This window comes from Dermacentor variabilis, chromosome 2 (assembly GCF_050947875.1).
Source record: "Dermacentor variabilis isolate Ectoservices chromosome 2, ASM5094787v1, whole genome shotgun sequence".
Taxonomy (NCBI): Eukaryota; Metazoa; Arthropoda; class Arachnida; order Ixodida; family Ixodidae; genus Dermacentor; species Dermacentor variabilis.
In genome coordinates this window covers 106,008,389-106,023,982 of record NC_134569.1, presented here as the reverse complement: position 1 = coordinate 106,023,982, position 15,594 = coordinate 106,008,389, and the positions used below count along the sequence as shown (strand labels likewise).

General features: G+C 46.0%; 1 protein-coding gene across 1 annotated transcript in view; it reads left to right on the top strand.

The window, feature by feature from the left end:
* The window catches only part of RPA2 (Replication protein A2), a 31,419-nt gene that overhangs the window by 5,711 nt on the left and 10,114 nt on the right, over positions 1 to 15,594 (top strand). The window contains exons 4-7 of the mRNA XM_075681627.1: positions 5,522 to 5,635; positions 9,105 to 9,284; positions 10,362 to 10,466; positions 13,566 to 13,660. Of these exons, the coding sequence (XP_075537742.1) occupies positions 5,522 to 5,635; positions 9,105 to 9,284; positions 10,362 to 10,466; positions 13,566 to 13,660 (494 nt within the window). The remainder of the gene's footprint in view (positions 1 to 5,521; positions 5,636 to 9,104; positions 9,285 to 10,361; positions 10,467 to 13,565; positions 13,661 to 15,594) is intronic.

Below are 15,594 nucleotides of genomic sequence, written 5' to 3'. Positions count from 1 at the left end.
CCAAGGATCATACATTCCGTATTACGTGTGCTTCCAGAGTTTCGACTTTCGATGCCGACCCTACTGCAAGTCGGTGCAATATTGCGGGACCTGTGGCAACACAGGACACCGCCAGGATGTCTGTCCAAAACCACTGCCAGCTTTTTGCTCTAAATGTGGCAAAACCGATCAACTACTCGACCACGAGTGCCAACCCGCATGCAAGTTATGTGGAGAAGTGCATGAAACAGCAAGCAAAGATTGCAAGAAGAGACTGAAACCCAACACGCCGCCATTCAACAAACGACAGCAACGCATGGACAGGCTCAAAGTGAGAGACAGTCACTGGAGCTCAGGCGGTGAAGAATTCCCAGAATTAGGAAGCTTAACCACCAGCTTGAGGAGCAGTGATGGCAGCACTCCCAAACGGAGTAGATCCAGATCTATACTCCAATTGCCCTCCCGATCACGCTTGCACTCGCCAAAACGCGTGAGCTACTTGGATGTGGTAAGCGGATCGAGTGGATCGAGAACCACGAGCAGCTCTAAATTCTTGTCGGTCAAAACTGCGGCCCTTCAGGCTCTCAAAAACAAGGTGCAAATTCAACAAAACACATTGCATAATCAAAACAGTCAACTACAAAGCCAACAGGCCTGCATCGACAAGCTGATCCAATGTCAACAGAAACAGCAAGACAACATAAGCAGGCTTCTACAGAAGTGCGAGGAGCAAAGAGATCTCATTGATAAACTGCAACAGAGATGTACGAAAGTCCAAGAGAACATTGCACAGCCGTGGCTCTCACTTCCTGATGCAGATGTTGAATCCATAGTGGACGCAAAATTCCAAATCCTCCAAGAAAATCTCATGAAAAGTACCCACGCCACAATTGAGTAAATCGTCCTGGCAGCAATAACAAATTTCGCCACAAGTATAGCCAATAAGATTACCAAGCTAGATGCCAAGGTCGATGGACTTGCAGCGCAACAAAACAATTTCATAGCCCACGTCAAGAAGACCTACGTAACAAAACAGCACATCAACATGTCACTAAATGACATTTAGCCCGACAGAAAGCGGCCGCAAGCAAATGGCTGAAGTTCCTCTCGTTCAGTTTCACCTACCCGCGAGAGCCGGCAGGGAACAGAATCAGCCAAAGATGGCGGGGTCTAATCACAGGACTACAAATGTGCTCTCGACTCTGCATATGGCAGTGGAACTGTCGTTCCTATCGACCACGGCATGCTACCTTACAAGAATTTGTCAAACAAGACCCACCCGACCTCACAGCGCTGCAAGAAACAAATATACAAAACGTCCGGCTACAAGGGTACAACGCTCACATACAAACAAAATGCACGGCAATTCTGACTAAGAAGAATCTCACTCTACAGGAATTAGAACCCGTCAATACACCAATACACTGATCGAACACACCTTAATAGAAATCATACCGGAGAGGAAATCACTCGTGAGCGTATTCGTAGTGTGTGTATACAGTCCTCCCAGAGACCACCTTTCAGACTTCAACCACGTTGTCCGAGAAATTAAATGCACTGATGGTCATCAAGTCGTTATAGAGGGGATTTCAATGTCCCACACACGGCCTGGGGATACCAGAGCACCACGAAGAAAGGAGCCCGAATACATGACACTGCACAACAGCACAGACTCACCATGTGGAATGACCCACTCCAAACAACGAGGATAGGCAATAGTGTCTCCAGAGACACCAGCCCGGATCTCACCTTCACGCTAAACGGGCCCTCGGCAGAATGGAGCCGACTCCCAGAAACCTTGGGCTGCGATCACCACATCCTCCGACTAACCGTGGCTCACACTCGCAAGCCCACTAGGCTTGGAACGGCCCGGGTAACGGAGTGGAAGTCATTCAGAGTTGTGCTAAATGTAGAGACCACCATCGAGAACATAGATGACTGACTGAAGAAAGTGCACAACAAGGCAGAACGCCACACCAAAATAATACAGCTGAATGAAATAGTGCCAGCTGTCGACACGCACCTCCTCCACCTCTGGGAAATCAGAAGAGCTCTCCTCAAGAGATGGAAAAGACAGAAGCTAAACAAGAAATTAAAGAAGCAAATTGCCCTCCTCACCGAGCAAGTACAAGCATACAAAAAGAGATTAGGAAGACAGAACTGGCACACATTTTGCGACAAACTCCAGGGAACCCTGAGCACAAAGACAACGTGGCATCTCCTGCGCGCCCTTTTTGACAATGGCCCTTTGAAGACGCAGCAGCGACAGCACCTGTGTAGGCTCGTGCATAACCACGCCGGATCGGAAGAGAACCTCCTCCGAGAAATTTAGATGAAGCTGTGCGGCGACCCACCCGTTCATACGACGGCACATGACGAAGTCTATGGTGGGAAACCAAACCTTGAACTTGACCAACCCTTTACGCATGCTGAACTCTCTGCAGCACTATCAACGCTCACCAGAAACACCAGCCCGGGTAAAGATCGGATCATAACAAGCAGCTCCAGAACCTTCCACAGCAGGCTACCGCAGCCCTGCTCCAATAGTCCAATGCATGCTGGGAGAAAGGAGAGCTACTGGCTGCCTGAAAGCGCTCGGAGATCACAATGATCCCCAAACAAAATAAACAGCTCAGCATCGAGAACTTGCGCCCCATTTCCCTTACCTCGTGCGTAGGGAAACTTTTCGAGCATATGATACACAACTGGCTAACCTCGTACCTCGAAGACAACGGATATTTTCCAAACGCTATGTTCGGTTTCAGGCAGAACCTGTCAACACAAAATGTCTTCCTTCCACTCAAGGAAGACCTCATCGACCACCTGGGCGCCATAAGCAAATCATTGATTTTAGCTATCAACGTAATGGGAGCTTTCGGCATTGTCAGTCACGAAGCTATCCTCTGCAACCTCGAAGACCTGGGCTGCGGGTCTCAGACATACAACTATGTCAGGAATTTCCTCACGGATCGTACGGCCACAGTTCGAATACACAACCTGCGCAGCGACAGCTTCGTACTACTGAGCAAAAGCACCCCGTAGGGTTCGGTCGTATCGCAGTTGCTCTTCAATGTCGTAATGATCAAACTACCCAGCCTCCTCGATGCGATACCAGACCTAAGACACGCTTTTTATGCAGATGATATCACGTTATGGACAAGGGCCTCAAACATTGGAACACAAGAAACACGCCTAAGGACGCACTAGACACCATCGAGAGCTACTTGCACAAATGCGGCCTCCGCTGTGCTCTCGAGAAGTCAGAACACCTCGTCTTCAATTCAAGAACGAGAGGCAGACCACCCAGCTATGATGAACCCGATCCCAATGTCACCCTCAATGGAATGCCCATTCTAAAAGTGGAAACCCTACATTTTATAGGGCTACACATGCACAAAGACGGGTCTGGGGCAGCCACCCTCCCGCAACTACAGCGGACGCTATCACAGCTCACGCATCTCGTCAGGAGAGTTGCAAGAACAAGACACTCTGCTCGTGATGCAAGCACTCCTCACCAGTCGAATAACATATGGCACACCCTATCTCGCACTGAAAAATGCAGAGGTAGAAAAAATTAACATTCAAATACACAAAGCCATCAAAATCACCCTGGGCCTACCATCTACAGCTTCAACCACGAGATTTCTCAAGGTGGTCGTACACAACGCCTGGCAAGATTTAGCTGAAGCTCGTATAGCCAGTCAATAAGAACGACTGAAGCTCACGCCCATGGGAAGATCAGTGCTGCAACGGCTGAACTACTGTGAAACCTTTATAGCTACCACGGACCGAAAAGAAAAAATTCCTCCTAGCATCCACGAATCCCTGTGCGTAGCACCAATTCCACGCAACATGCACCCCACGTACCAGAAGGAAAGAAGACAAGCCTGAGTGGATGCCCTACGGCAAAGACACAGGCAAGATCCAGACGCCAGATACACCGACGCAGCCAAATACCCGCAAAGAAACACTTACGCCCTGAGCGTCGTAGAGTCTCAGGGAAGAGAGCTTGTGTCTGCCACAGTCCGTGCACAAAACCCTGAGACTGCAGAAGAGATGGCGATCGCCCCAGCAACTACTACATGCACAGACGCAGCTGTTGTCTTTTCCGATTCTGAAGCAGCTGTCAGGAGCTACGCTAAGGGTTGCGTGTCGACAGAAGTACTGAAGATATTGAAGCACCGCAGCACTCCGATCCCCTACACCTGCGTGAAGTGGGTACCTGGGCACGAGGGGCTGGAGTGGAACGAAGCAGCACACACCGTGGCCCAAGGCCACACCTGCTGGGCCAACCCTTCCTACTCTCGAAACGCCCGGTCTGCGTCAGCAGGGGCAGAAAAAAGAAAGTACCACAATTGGAAGACTACAGAGTAATACTTACACCCACGGAATCCTCATGCACAGACTATACCCAACGCTACAAGGATACCACTGCCCAAAGTCCGGCCTACCGGACACCTTGGCGCAACTGATCCTCGAATGTCCATGGCATCTAGATGCTGACGCATTGCCTTCACCAAAAGACTGTTGTAATGCCAGACAAGAAAGTGAAGACCTCATAGAAATGTGGGAGGCCAAGCTCGTTTTCGAGGGCCTGGAACAATGACGCCTCTTCGCCAGGGAAAAGGAGGCAGCGAAGGCCAGAGAGTTCCTGGAATGAGGAGACCTCCTATCTAAAGTAGAGCCGGGGCTTAACCCGGGATACTGTTTCAAAAATAAACGTTTATACCTCCTCCTCGTCTCATTAATGCCCAAGATAGAAATATTTCAGGGCCGCGAATCAGTGATTTCAGGATGCGAGCTCCACTGCCAAGCTACACACTCTCTCCACTTGCCCCATCTACCCTCCACAAGCGAAATTGCTTCTCTGCATTCTCTCATACCAGACCTCAAGAATTGCATGATGCATAAATCATGGGCCCTGCGTTCTTCTTCTTTTTTTTTCCCTCCTCCCTTTCCTACGGCGGGGCGCACTTCCGCTGACAGCGTCGTGCGCGAGCTGTTGCGATTGTCTTGTTTTGTGCAGCACACGATTTTGCGCACTGAGCATGAGGACACCTGACTAGCAGTATAAGTCAGTGCTACACAAATACTGAGGCAGACACAAGCAGATCACAGGGCATGATTCTGTGCTGGAACACGGTAGAAAATGACATTAGTCTCGGCATCTGCACATGTGACTGCATGACTTGGAATTCGTGTGACAAGCAGACAAAACAGAAGTATGTGTACATCGCTCTTGCCCTGGTGCAAAGTAAAACAAAAACATGCAGACACTCAATTTGTGCGTTTTATTACTTCTCTAAGCTTTAATTTGTTTATTCAAGCAACATATTGCACAAATAACAGATGTTGCCTTAGATAATTATCGAAGTCATGTGTGACCACGAGCAATGTCACAGTGCAAACGCGTGTACATAGGCACACTAGCACGCATACATCATCCTCCGGCTTGGAGCGCGGCGACCCACCTTGCGGCCATTTTGGCACAAGGTGGGTGCACATCATGTAGCCGACTGTTTTTGCTCTTTCTCTGTGGCAGGTGTCATTGGTGGGAATAGTGACAGGTGTCGACCAGCAGAGCACTCGTGTCAACTTCACCCTGGATGACCGGACAGGGCCACCGATCGAAGGACTGATTTTCGCCCAAGAAGAGGCAAGTCACCATCACACATGCATACCCGTCTACATAGGCAGCAGTTAAAGACCACTTGTTGAGTCAGTATAATGTAATGTACAATTACACTCTGTTTCATACTTAGCAGGCAGTGCTAAACAGATAAGTACTTATGCAAAAAAGAGCATGACACTGGTTCTTCCTTACCTAAGCCCTTGTCTGCTTAGCACTGTTACTCTTCAAAACAATAATTACCACCAATTTGTCCAAGTTTCCCTTCCAGTTTAGCAGGCAGTGATGCAGAAGCTTGCCAAGTGCCTTGCACTATCCATCAATGCAATTTAAGGCACTGAATTTCTTGTTTGATTACCTTGAGACGCTTGGCTGCCTTTCAAAACCTGAACTTTCATTTAGACTCAAATGTGCGCCATATGAGAAAAACAGCAATGAACTCAAGATGACAAGTCTCATTGAAGTGTTCAGCACTAAATGTGTCAAGTTTTGTTGTTGGCTTTTTTAACTTGCAAACCTCTCTGCTCTCTCTCTCTAGTGCAGTGATATAAGTCTCAGTCCATGTGCTTCACAGTGTAGTTGTTTTTTATCTGTAACACTTTGTATGAAATAACTACTTCTTATAGTAGTAAAACTACACCTTGTGGAAGTAAGGCTATGTCAAATGGCATAGTATTTGTGCACCTTCATGCTTCCAGTATGCAGGGTGCGTAGACCTCCTTGAATATAAATGTGCTCCTTGAAAATGGGTTGGGGGCAACTTTTGAACACCCATAGTAACAATCTCCGCATAGGGGGCTTTTTTTTAAAGTGTTGCTTAACGATTGCAATGTGGTGTGTCCATAGCCATCAACGACAGACTTGTTTGAATCACCTTTGCCATCGTGAAGCAGGACAAAGCCAGATCAAGGGACCAAGTTGTGCCACCAATTTGTTGTTTTGCTAGTTGGTTCACACTGCAGCGATCATGGCTCCATTTACAAGTCCTATGCTTTAGGAATGCCCGGCGGAAAAGTTACATATTGTACAGTTAAACCTCGATATAACGAACTTCAATATAGCGAAATTCTTGATACAACGGAGTATTTAATTTTTCATAACCTCTTATCCATAAAACACCATATATTTAGAACCTCAGTATAACAAAGTGTGTTTCTATGCGATTTCAGATTAATGAGATTTCACTGCCGACACAAAGGAATGCCAAAGGGAAGCTTCCGTGGTCGCAAATGGTCAAATTATTTAATTACAAGTGGTTACTTGCAAACGCAACTCTCAAATTGTGCGCCGTGCGACGAGAGCGACCGCCGAAGTGAAGCTGCATCATGTTCCTTATAAAGTCCAAGTGCAGTAAGATCCTATCGCGTCCCGTGCACTGTGTGCTTTAGGGGCGAGTGAAAGTGTGCGAGGCAGAGACAAGAGAGATGGTGGCTTCATGAGTGCCGTCTTCCCGCATGAGCAAAGGGAAAGAAAGGGAGGGGAACAAGCTGGCAGTAATGCGATCAAGTGCGCAAGGGAGCGGGAGGGTAAGTTAGTGGCGTCTCAATATCTGGCACGCATCTCGGCCGTGGCTGCATGCGCACGACTGTAAGCGCGACTGAGCACATATGCAGCCGTGCACCCTGCTTTAGAGGTAATCTGCCGCATGTGCAAAAAGTGGGTGTGCCAAGATGGCGTGGCACCATGTAAGCTATCTTCCCATGCGTTTAGTGTTGGAGGTTGCGTAATCTCGAGTTTCAGTGATCCGTTGAAGCAAGAGGCAGGCAAAGCATTCGCTCCCCGCTGCGGGCACTTTTCCTGATAGTGTCATCCCAGTGCAGGCGATGCTATCAGCCGCAGGGACAGAGTGCACGCGAAAACATGGCTGGCTTCACCTAATTTGTACTGCCAAGACGATATAGTTGACGTAGTAGCATGAAACCGTATCATTCGTCGCAGACTCCCAAATTTATTAAAATGAACTGTTTTCTCATTCAAATTTGCTTTTTTCGATTGCCTGTTAATTCGCAAAATTTTGTGGCCCCTTTCCGTGTAAGAAAAATCGATTGGCGACTGTACTTATTTGTATGAAAGCTTGAATTTCAATAGAATTAAATTTCAATATAACAAAACCAGTTGCAGATTTTACTGACTTCATTATGTTGCGAAGAGAGTTTACTGCAGGCTGCTTCTTTCTTTCCGTGACTTGTGTGTTTATTGATGCAGGGGAACCTTTGTGCAGGAATGCCTGCAACAGTGCCTCGGGCATGTGCTCTCGTCCCGCCAATGCCACCGTATCTGACAGTCTCCTAATGCACATGTCACGTGGTTGTCTCACACTCAGCTGTATCGGGGGGCAAAGATTCATTAGTCATGGTCAGTTTTGTTGAGTGTGCGGGGTGTTTTCGTGACCATTACTAGTCGCTTAAACACTGGCCCCTATTGGATCATGTCGGCTTGCCTGATTCATCTGAGTAGGCGATTGGTGGAGAAGCTTGCACCTCCCGTGGGTCCGCAGGTCCCTTGGATGGTGTGAAAACTAATTTAAGGAAGGGATCTGAGTAGTTTCGGCGGGAGCAAGAAGACAGCAGCCCACGGCGCCACCTCACCAAGGGAGACCGCGCGGTCATGCAGGTTGTCAACGACGGATATGACATCGTTTTGCTCATAAATATGTGTACAGTGTAAATCCAAAGTAAAGCCAAGATAATAAACCTAGCGTTTCGAATGATACCTCTCGTCGTCGTACCTGCTGATCTGCACTTGCCCCTGCTGGAGCTCATCCTCTTTCCTCGTCTCCCTGGCGAGCTGACACATAAGTACGCCAACAGCTGTGTCACTTCGCTACAGTTATATTGAGGTTTAACTGTATTTGACATTAAGATGACATGTTTCTTTGGCTCACGTCTAACACTACTAACCATCATACCAGAAAATGATTGACATCATTACATTGGGAAAGCATGAAGCATCTGTCCAATTCAGTAGCTGCTTTGCTGCAAGAAATTGCACATAAGAAGAAAGATATTTCAGTATTTTTCAGTCTGTGTGTATGAATAAGGTTTGTTTCCCCTCATTTAAATTTGGCGTTTGGCATCCTTGATATCCTTGAATTTTGAGTCAAATGTTCTGTATGAAGCCTGAGTATGTGATGTAGTCCTACATTTTGTTCATGACTGCGAGCAATGTGCCGCGGCCATTAATTGCAGAAATGTGCTGCTCCGCTTATTCTATAGCAACTAGGTTTAGCTCTTGAAACCCTCCAAGTAATAGTTACATCATAATTGTGGCATAAAAGTATGGGACTTAATGTGACATTGAATTACATGGCACATGTTTCACTCAATGTGACGGATTCTTTTTTTATCACAAATGCAAGCATTGAGAGAAGTCTCTAGTCCTGGTAGCAGTGCCTGCTTGTATGAAGCAGAGTATTAGTGTTCCAAAAGAATGAAGTATGAAAGATGAATGGCAGCATGACTTAGACAGTTCTGAGCTGGTGTATTTATGCTTGCAGGAGCAGATGCGTGTCATGAGCCACCTGGTGGAGGGCAGTTACGTTCGTGTAGTGGGCCCTGTGCGCTCCATTGAAGGCAAGCGCCAGCTCAAGGCGTTCAAAGTTTTCCCAGTGACTGATCTGAATGAGCTGAGTCTCCACCTTGCCGAAGTGGTGCATGCCAACATGGCTCTGCGTGTGGTACGTCTGAAACACATTCTCTCTTTGTGCAGTCTGATTTCTCGCTTTTCTTTGCCCTTTCCTTTTCCTTAAGACATTATATCTTGCTTGTTACTAATGTTGCATAAATAGGAGCACCAGTTATACATGATTATTCCTGCTAAATCACTGGCTGATCTCCACTCAAATATCGTGCACAGGTATCACTTCAATTAAATTCAGTTCAACACTACGTTTTAAGCGTAATGCTTACCGATTTTGTCTACGATAAATCTGAAGTGAGCGTCGTCTGGCAGCAGTGTTGTTTCTGAATAAACATGTGTTCAGTGGCTGAAGACATGTTTATTCCACTGCAACGGCAACACCATTTGTCACAGCTATAGTGAACGCCGTGTTTTCACCGTAGCTGTAATAAATGGCACCACCATTCTATTGTAACAGAACTGAACACTTTCTGGTGACATCAACTAAATTTGAGGTGAGAAATTTGTGCAAGCTCTGTGTATAACTTGAGTGGAGATCAGCCGGTTATTTAACAAGAAGGGTCATGTAGACCTGGTGCTCCTATTTACTCGCATGTAACACTCAGTATGGAACTTGGGACCTGCAAGAGCAATGCGACCAGTGGCCTTTCGTTACTTTCTCGTTGTACAGTTTGAGCTTGAAACATTACTGTAGCTATCGATGGGAAAAAAGAAAGAACTGACAGCAGGAGTATTTCGTTTTTCATTGTTCACTTCCTTATTGTCTCTTGCTTGGAAATGTTACGCAAAGGATGGTTAAGAAGTTTGTTGCCTGTTCACAACACAGTTGTGAGATCAGACATAGTTATAAGCACTGACTCAGGGACAAGTTCGCTATGCCATTACTGCAATTTCTGAATGACGAGAGCCTCCATGGTTATATTGAAATAATTATCTGTGCTGCAGGGCAAGGATCGCTTGCAGACTTTTATTTTCTAGTTGCTGTTATAAACATATTTAGTTAACTGCAGGTGTGGCCACAGGTTTCCATGAGGGAATGCCAAACAGTGTTAGGTAGTCTCTGTCACTTATGTTTTATGTACTCTTATTTCTTGCTTGCTTCTTCTCCTAACAGGGCTTTACTCCCAGTTCACCGAAATTTGAACCAATGGATACCAGTAGCAATTCATTTCTTGGTGCTGGTGCTAGCAATCTTGGTTTGAACCCACAGCAGAAATTGGTGAGTGACCTTTCTTTTCATATGCGAGTAATTACCATGTGTATTAAAATACTCAACCCCAAATACCCGAATATTAAATTAACCCAACCAGAAATCACCTCATAGCCCCTACACAATTCTCTCCGCAATGCCGCTTCTGAGCAGAGCCAGGGTCCCTCAGGCACATAGTAGGGGGTTGCAGAGAGGCACCATTGAATCCTCCGAACCCTTATCGCACCAACAAGCTTTGGGAGAGAGCCTTGGCCAGCTCCGACCTTGAGGATCAGCAACGGCTGATTGCGAGGGCCTAGGGCGCGGCCCGAGCTCAAGGCATTCTGGAATGAGGGCGCCTCTCCAAAGCTGCAATTACCTAATACAAATTTTTATTCTCTCTCTACCGTCCATGGAAATTTTGGTGTCGTAAGCAAGAAACTCCCCATACATGGGCCGATCCCGGAGATAGTGCAATACCGGCCCGACCCGCGGCGAAGGTGAAGCAGGCGTTAAGCACTCCCCAGGAATACGTGGGCCGATGCTGAAGATGGTGCAATGCCTGGCCGACCCACGGCGGAGGTGAAGCAGGCATTAAGCATTGCCCATACATGGGCCGATCCTGAAGATAGTGCAATGCCGGGCCGACCCACAGCGGAGGTTCAGTTCACCATTAAGGGGCCCACGTAGACAGCTTCACTGGTCATCCTTCATCACAAAATGGAAGGGCACTGAGATTTTGCATCCAAAATTTCTGATGTTCCTATACATTGACTCTATGGGGTATGTGGCGGTGCCGCGAAAGTGTCCGAATTACCGGGCGCATCCGAAAAATCAGACGTCCGGAAAATTGGTTGTTGACTGTATATCGAAATTTCGTTATACTGAATTTTGATTTTTATGCAAATAAGTACAGTCGCCGACGGGAAACCGCAAGGAAACATGTCATAACCGGGAAACGTACGATCCGAGATAAGTAAAAAATTGAGACGCCATTATCTACGTAAAACGAAGCATCGTGCAGATCGTTGTGACCCAAAATGCGCTTTGTTTTCCTATTGCATGTTGTTTTAAGAGGGCGACAGGAAATCGAGCTCGTGGGTGATGCTGGATGCTACCGAAGCAAAACATGACATCCACATCGTGCCGCCTGCAGAAGGGAACAGCTGCGCGTTTGGATTATTGCCTACTAAAATCATGCAGTATGCTACTAATGGCACTATACAGCGCATGCTGCAAAACAGGTGAAAGTGCTTATCGCAATAGGTTTGGCTGCGATAGCTCTCAATGTGGCATGCGACAATTCGAATGAAAATTTGCTGCTACCAGAATAAGAAACTGTGCACGCCAATTTCACGTGAGACGAGCGGCTATATAATGTTCTTGATCGCACGCGCTTCGCGCCTTTTCTTGTTCAATGGGAGCTGGTGGCCGGAAAACGTATATGATCGCAGTCTGCAGCAGGGAACGGCGCCGTGTTTCGGTAATCGGCGTGCACTGCGCTTCCGACGGCACCATGCGCTGTGAAACAGATAGGCGAAGATGGTTATCGCAATTGGATTGGCAGTGATAGCTGGGGGGGGGGGGGGGGGGGAGGGAATGCTGCGTGCAACGAACCCGGAGAAGATTTCCTGGTACCGAAATGAAAAACAGTGTGTGCCGGCATTTTTCAAGTATTGTGGTGAAGCCACTGCAGTGGGCAGCTATATACTGTTCTCGATCATGTGCGCCTCGTGCATTTTCTTGTTTACGTGGGATCTAGTGGCCGGAAAACATATTATACGGCAGTTTGGCGACGCACTGAACATTGGCGCCAAAAAATCTTTTCCAGGAACGCATGAGCAGGTAAAAAATGAGCGTATCTCTAATGGGTAATATTTTTTGTGTTTTCAATTACGAATGTTGGCGCTGGGAAAATGTATGTAAAGGGAGCATATCAAGGAAGTTCTACTGTAAACACTCGCCCATGTGTCACATGAAAACGCTGATGCATACCAGCGAATCTCTTCGAGGGTCGTCATATGCCACATTCACAGATATTGCCACCAATTTTATAGCGATAAGCATCTTCGTTTATCTGTTAGACAGCAGGTGTGGCGTAGTAGTGTTAAAGGCATACTGCACACTTTTAATAGGCGGTGACCCAAACATGTCGCTATTCCCTGCTGCAGGCGGCGTAAAGTAAGCGGCATGTTTTGCTTTGGCAGTGTCATATTCCACCGTTGCCCACCAGCTCGATTTTCTTATGGTTTCCCTTCACAGTCTCAAAGCACTACGCAATAGAAAAAAAAAAAGTGCTTCTCTGGCCGCTCAAGCCCTACCAGTGTTGTCGTCACGTCCTGCAACGATTCACGATGAGTGGGCACATCAAAACTGCCCGCCAAAATGCCCTGCTCGAAAAAGCTTCTGACCCAAGCCAAATTCAAGGACAGCAAACGAATGTTCGCTGAAGATGAAAAAACAACAATTTGAGTCTCAGTCCCCACAAGCTTGGCGCACGTCGGTGTCTCGTGCTGCAACCATTCGCGCAGTGCTCCGCATTATGTAGATTTCAAGTACAATTGAGTCTGCCAAATATTTTAGTTACCTCAAATTGTACGTTTCCCAGTCAATGAGCTTTTCCTCACTTTTTCATTTTTTTAATGTATGAACGAGGTTCTAGTCTAATAAAGAGGAAAAGGAAGAACGTTTGCGAAATATGGCCGCTGTCTTTGCCAAGTGTTGCAAGTCTGTTGCAACCCAACCACTACATAAAAGCTTTCATGTAGTGGTCATCATGCTAAATACGACTGTTAAATACCCTCCTTGTCGAATGCTTCACAGGCTTGCAACCAGCCATGGTTTGCTGAAGTATGGTCTGTTGCAACCATATTTTTTTTATCAGGACCTAAGAGAAGCCCATTAAATAGCCCAATGACACATTAAATGTGCCCTGGTGATCAAACAGTACCAGCATGGCACAGTTTTATTTTCCTGTAGTGTGTCTTTAGAGGAAGTAAAGACATGACGAAGGAGACAGTCGTAAGGTTACTGCAAGGGCTAGTATACTCAAAGGCAACTGATTTTTCAGTTCATGCATGTTGATGCTCACTATATCTAACATGACCACACTGAATTGCTGTCTTTCAGGTGTACGAAGCGATCCGGGAGTGCACCACAAGCATTGGGATAGGCCTCGATGAAATTTGCTCCAAACTGAAGTCGATGAACAAGAATTCGATACGGTATTGCTAACCTTTTCTCCTTGCTCTTTTTTCATTTTCCGTCACTCCCCCCCCCTTTTCCCCCCAATTCAAAAAGATTTTAAACATTGGCCATACATGCAAGCAGGCAGACTGTGCATGTATGCACAGTAAGGTAAGCATACTGTGTCATGTACCAAGAATGCCACAAACCAGTTGCGCTGTAGCATGGTTACCCACATGCGCTGAAATAATTTCACAATTATCGTGTTCACCTCCTCATGTCCCACTTTGCAACTAACGATGCCATGCCATTGGCCATCATTTGCTCTACAACAAGAGTACAGACTCCATGTGTTAGCACTCAACACTCACATGTTAGCTTTAGATGGAACAACTGTGCACACATAATGCATTTAACTACTACTAGGAGTCTGTTTAGTAGTCCTGAAAATTGCCTGCTGTGACAGAAAAAAAATGATAATGCCATCGTTTAACATGAGTTTAATTAAATATTTTGTATAAGGAAATATCAAGATTAGTATTGAAATTGTTGAAAGCTGGGCCGGTTGATAAATATTCATGGCAGGAAGCAGAAAGTGAAGAAGGATGCGAGAAGAATACTTGTTGGCACATAGAGCCCATGCCCATTTTCACTCGTGCTATATACAGTGAACTGTCGCTTAAGTGAACTTCAAGGGACCTAAGGAAATAGTTCCCTTAACTGAAAGTTCGCTAAACTGAATGTTCACTAGAATATGGAACAGCATAGGGCACAGCAGATATCGAGTCAAAAGTGTGAAATGCAATTCATGGAATCATGTACCTCCATATATACGAAGTTCACAACAGTTACGTTGCTGCCTACCTCATCTTGAAAAAAAAACTAATTTTCATTTGCACTGGTGCTCTTAAAGCACAAGTAACAAAGCTGTCCAGAGAGTCAATGTTTTTGTGCACTTTCTCTGGCGCAACTTGTTGCCGACACGAAGTCTCGCAACTTTCCAAGGCATCCTGCAGCCTCGGCTAGAGTTAAAAGATTTGAATCTGCCTTTGCCATTCCATCTTCCTTGTCACACTCTTCTTCTTCGGGACGAACACAGGAAACAATTTCCAGATCTGATAGTTCAGCAACGGTAACGAGCTCACTGTCACACAGAACATAGTCTTCTAACTGATCAAGTTCGTTCAACTGAAATATTCGCTATCTGGAAATTTGTTTAACTGAAAGATTTCTGCATAGGATACATAAGAAAAGCGCCGGGAATTTTCCATAAGTTCGTTATTCTGAAATATTCGTTAAACCAATGTTCGTACAACTGAGAGCTTACTGTATGTGGCCATATACCCCATTTACTCATATACAGTATTCGCACTCACATAGTGCTCCTATACTCCATACTGGCGGTAGAAAATTCTAATGTTTTTTTCTTGAGTAGTCGTTGCGCCCTAAAAGAGTGCTGCAGCGACAGTCTGCTTATTCCAACATCAGTGTTGGCTCCGACTCTGGCCAGAGTCACTTCATTTATCCTTTTAGCTACTAGTGTATGGAAATAAAGGGCCTGTATTTCCTGCTTAGTTAGAATATCTAGTCTTATTACAAAGGTTAATGCTGTTTTCAAGTAATACCGTATTTACTTGCATAATGATCGCACTCACGTAGTGATCGCACCCCTGAATTTTGTCGTCAGAATTCTATTCTTTTTTTCTTTCCCATGTAATAATCGCACCCTGCACTTGTTGCAGCGATATTTTGTGTGCCAAGTCTAGCTAACAATGATTGCGCTTACCATCTTTCGAATGCCATACCAAGCGGTCTGCGCGCACCCAACATTCTTGACCAAATGCCCCATTTCATTCCTTTCATTACTTTCCACAGTTCCATGAAAAAAAAAAAAAGCTACAACTAAACTTGCCTCTGCTTTATTATTTGCAAACTTCATAATGGTTTTGGTCAACAACAACAACATATAAGG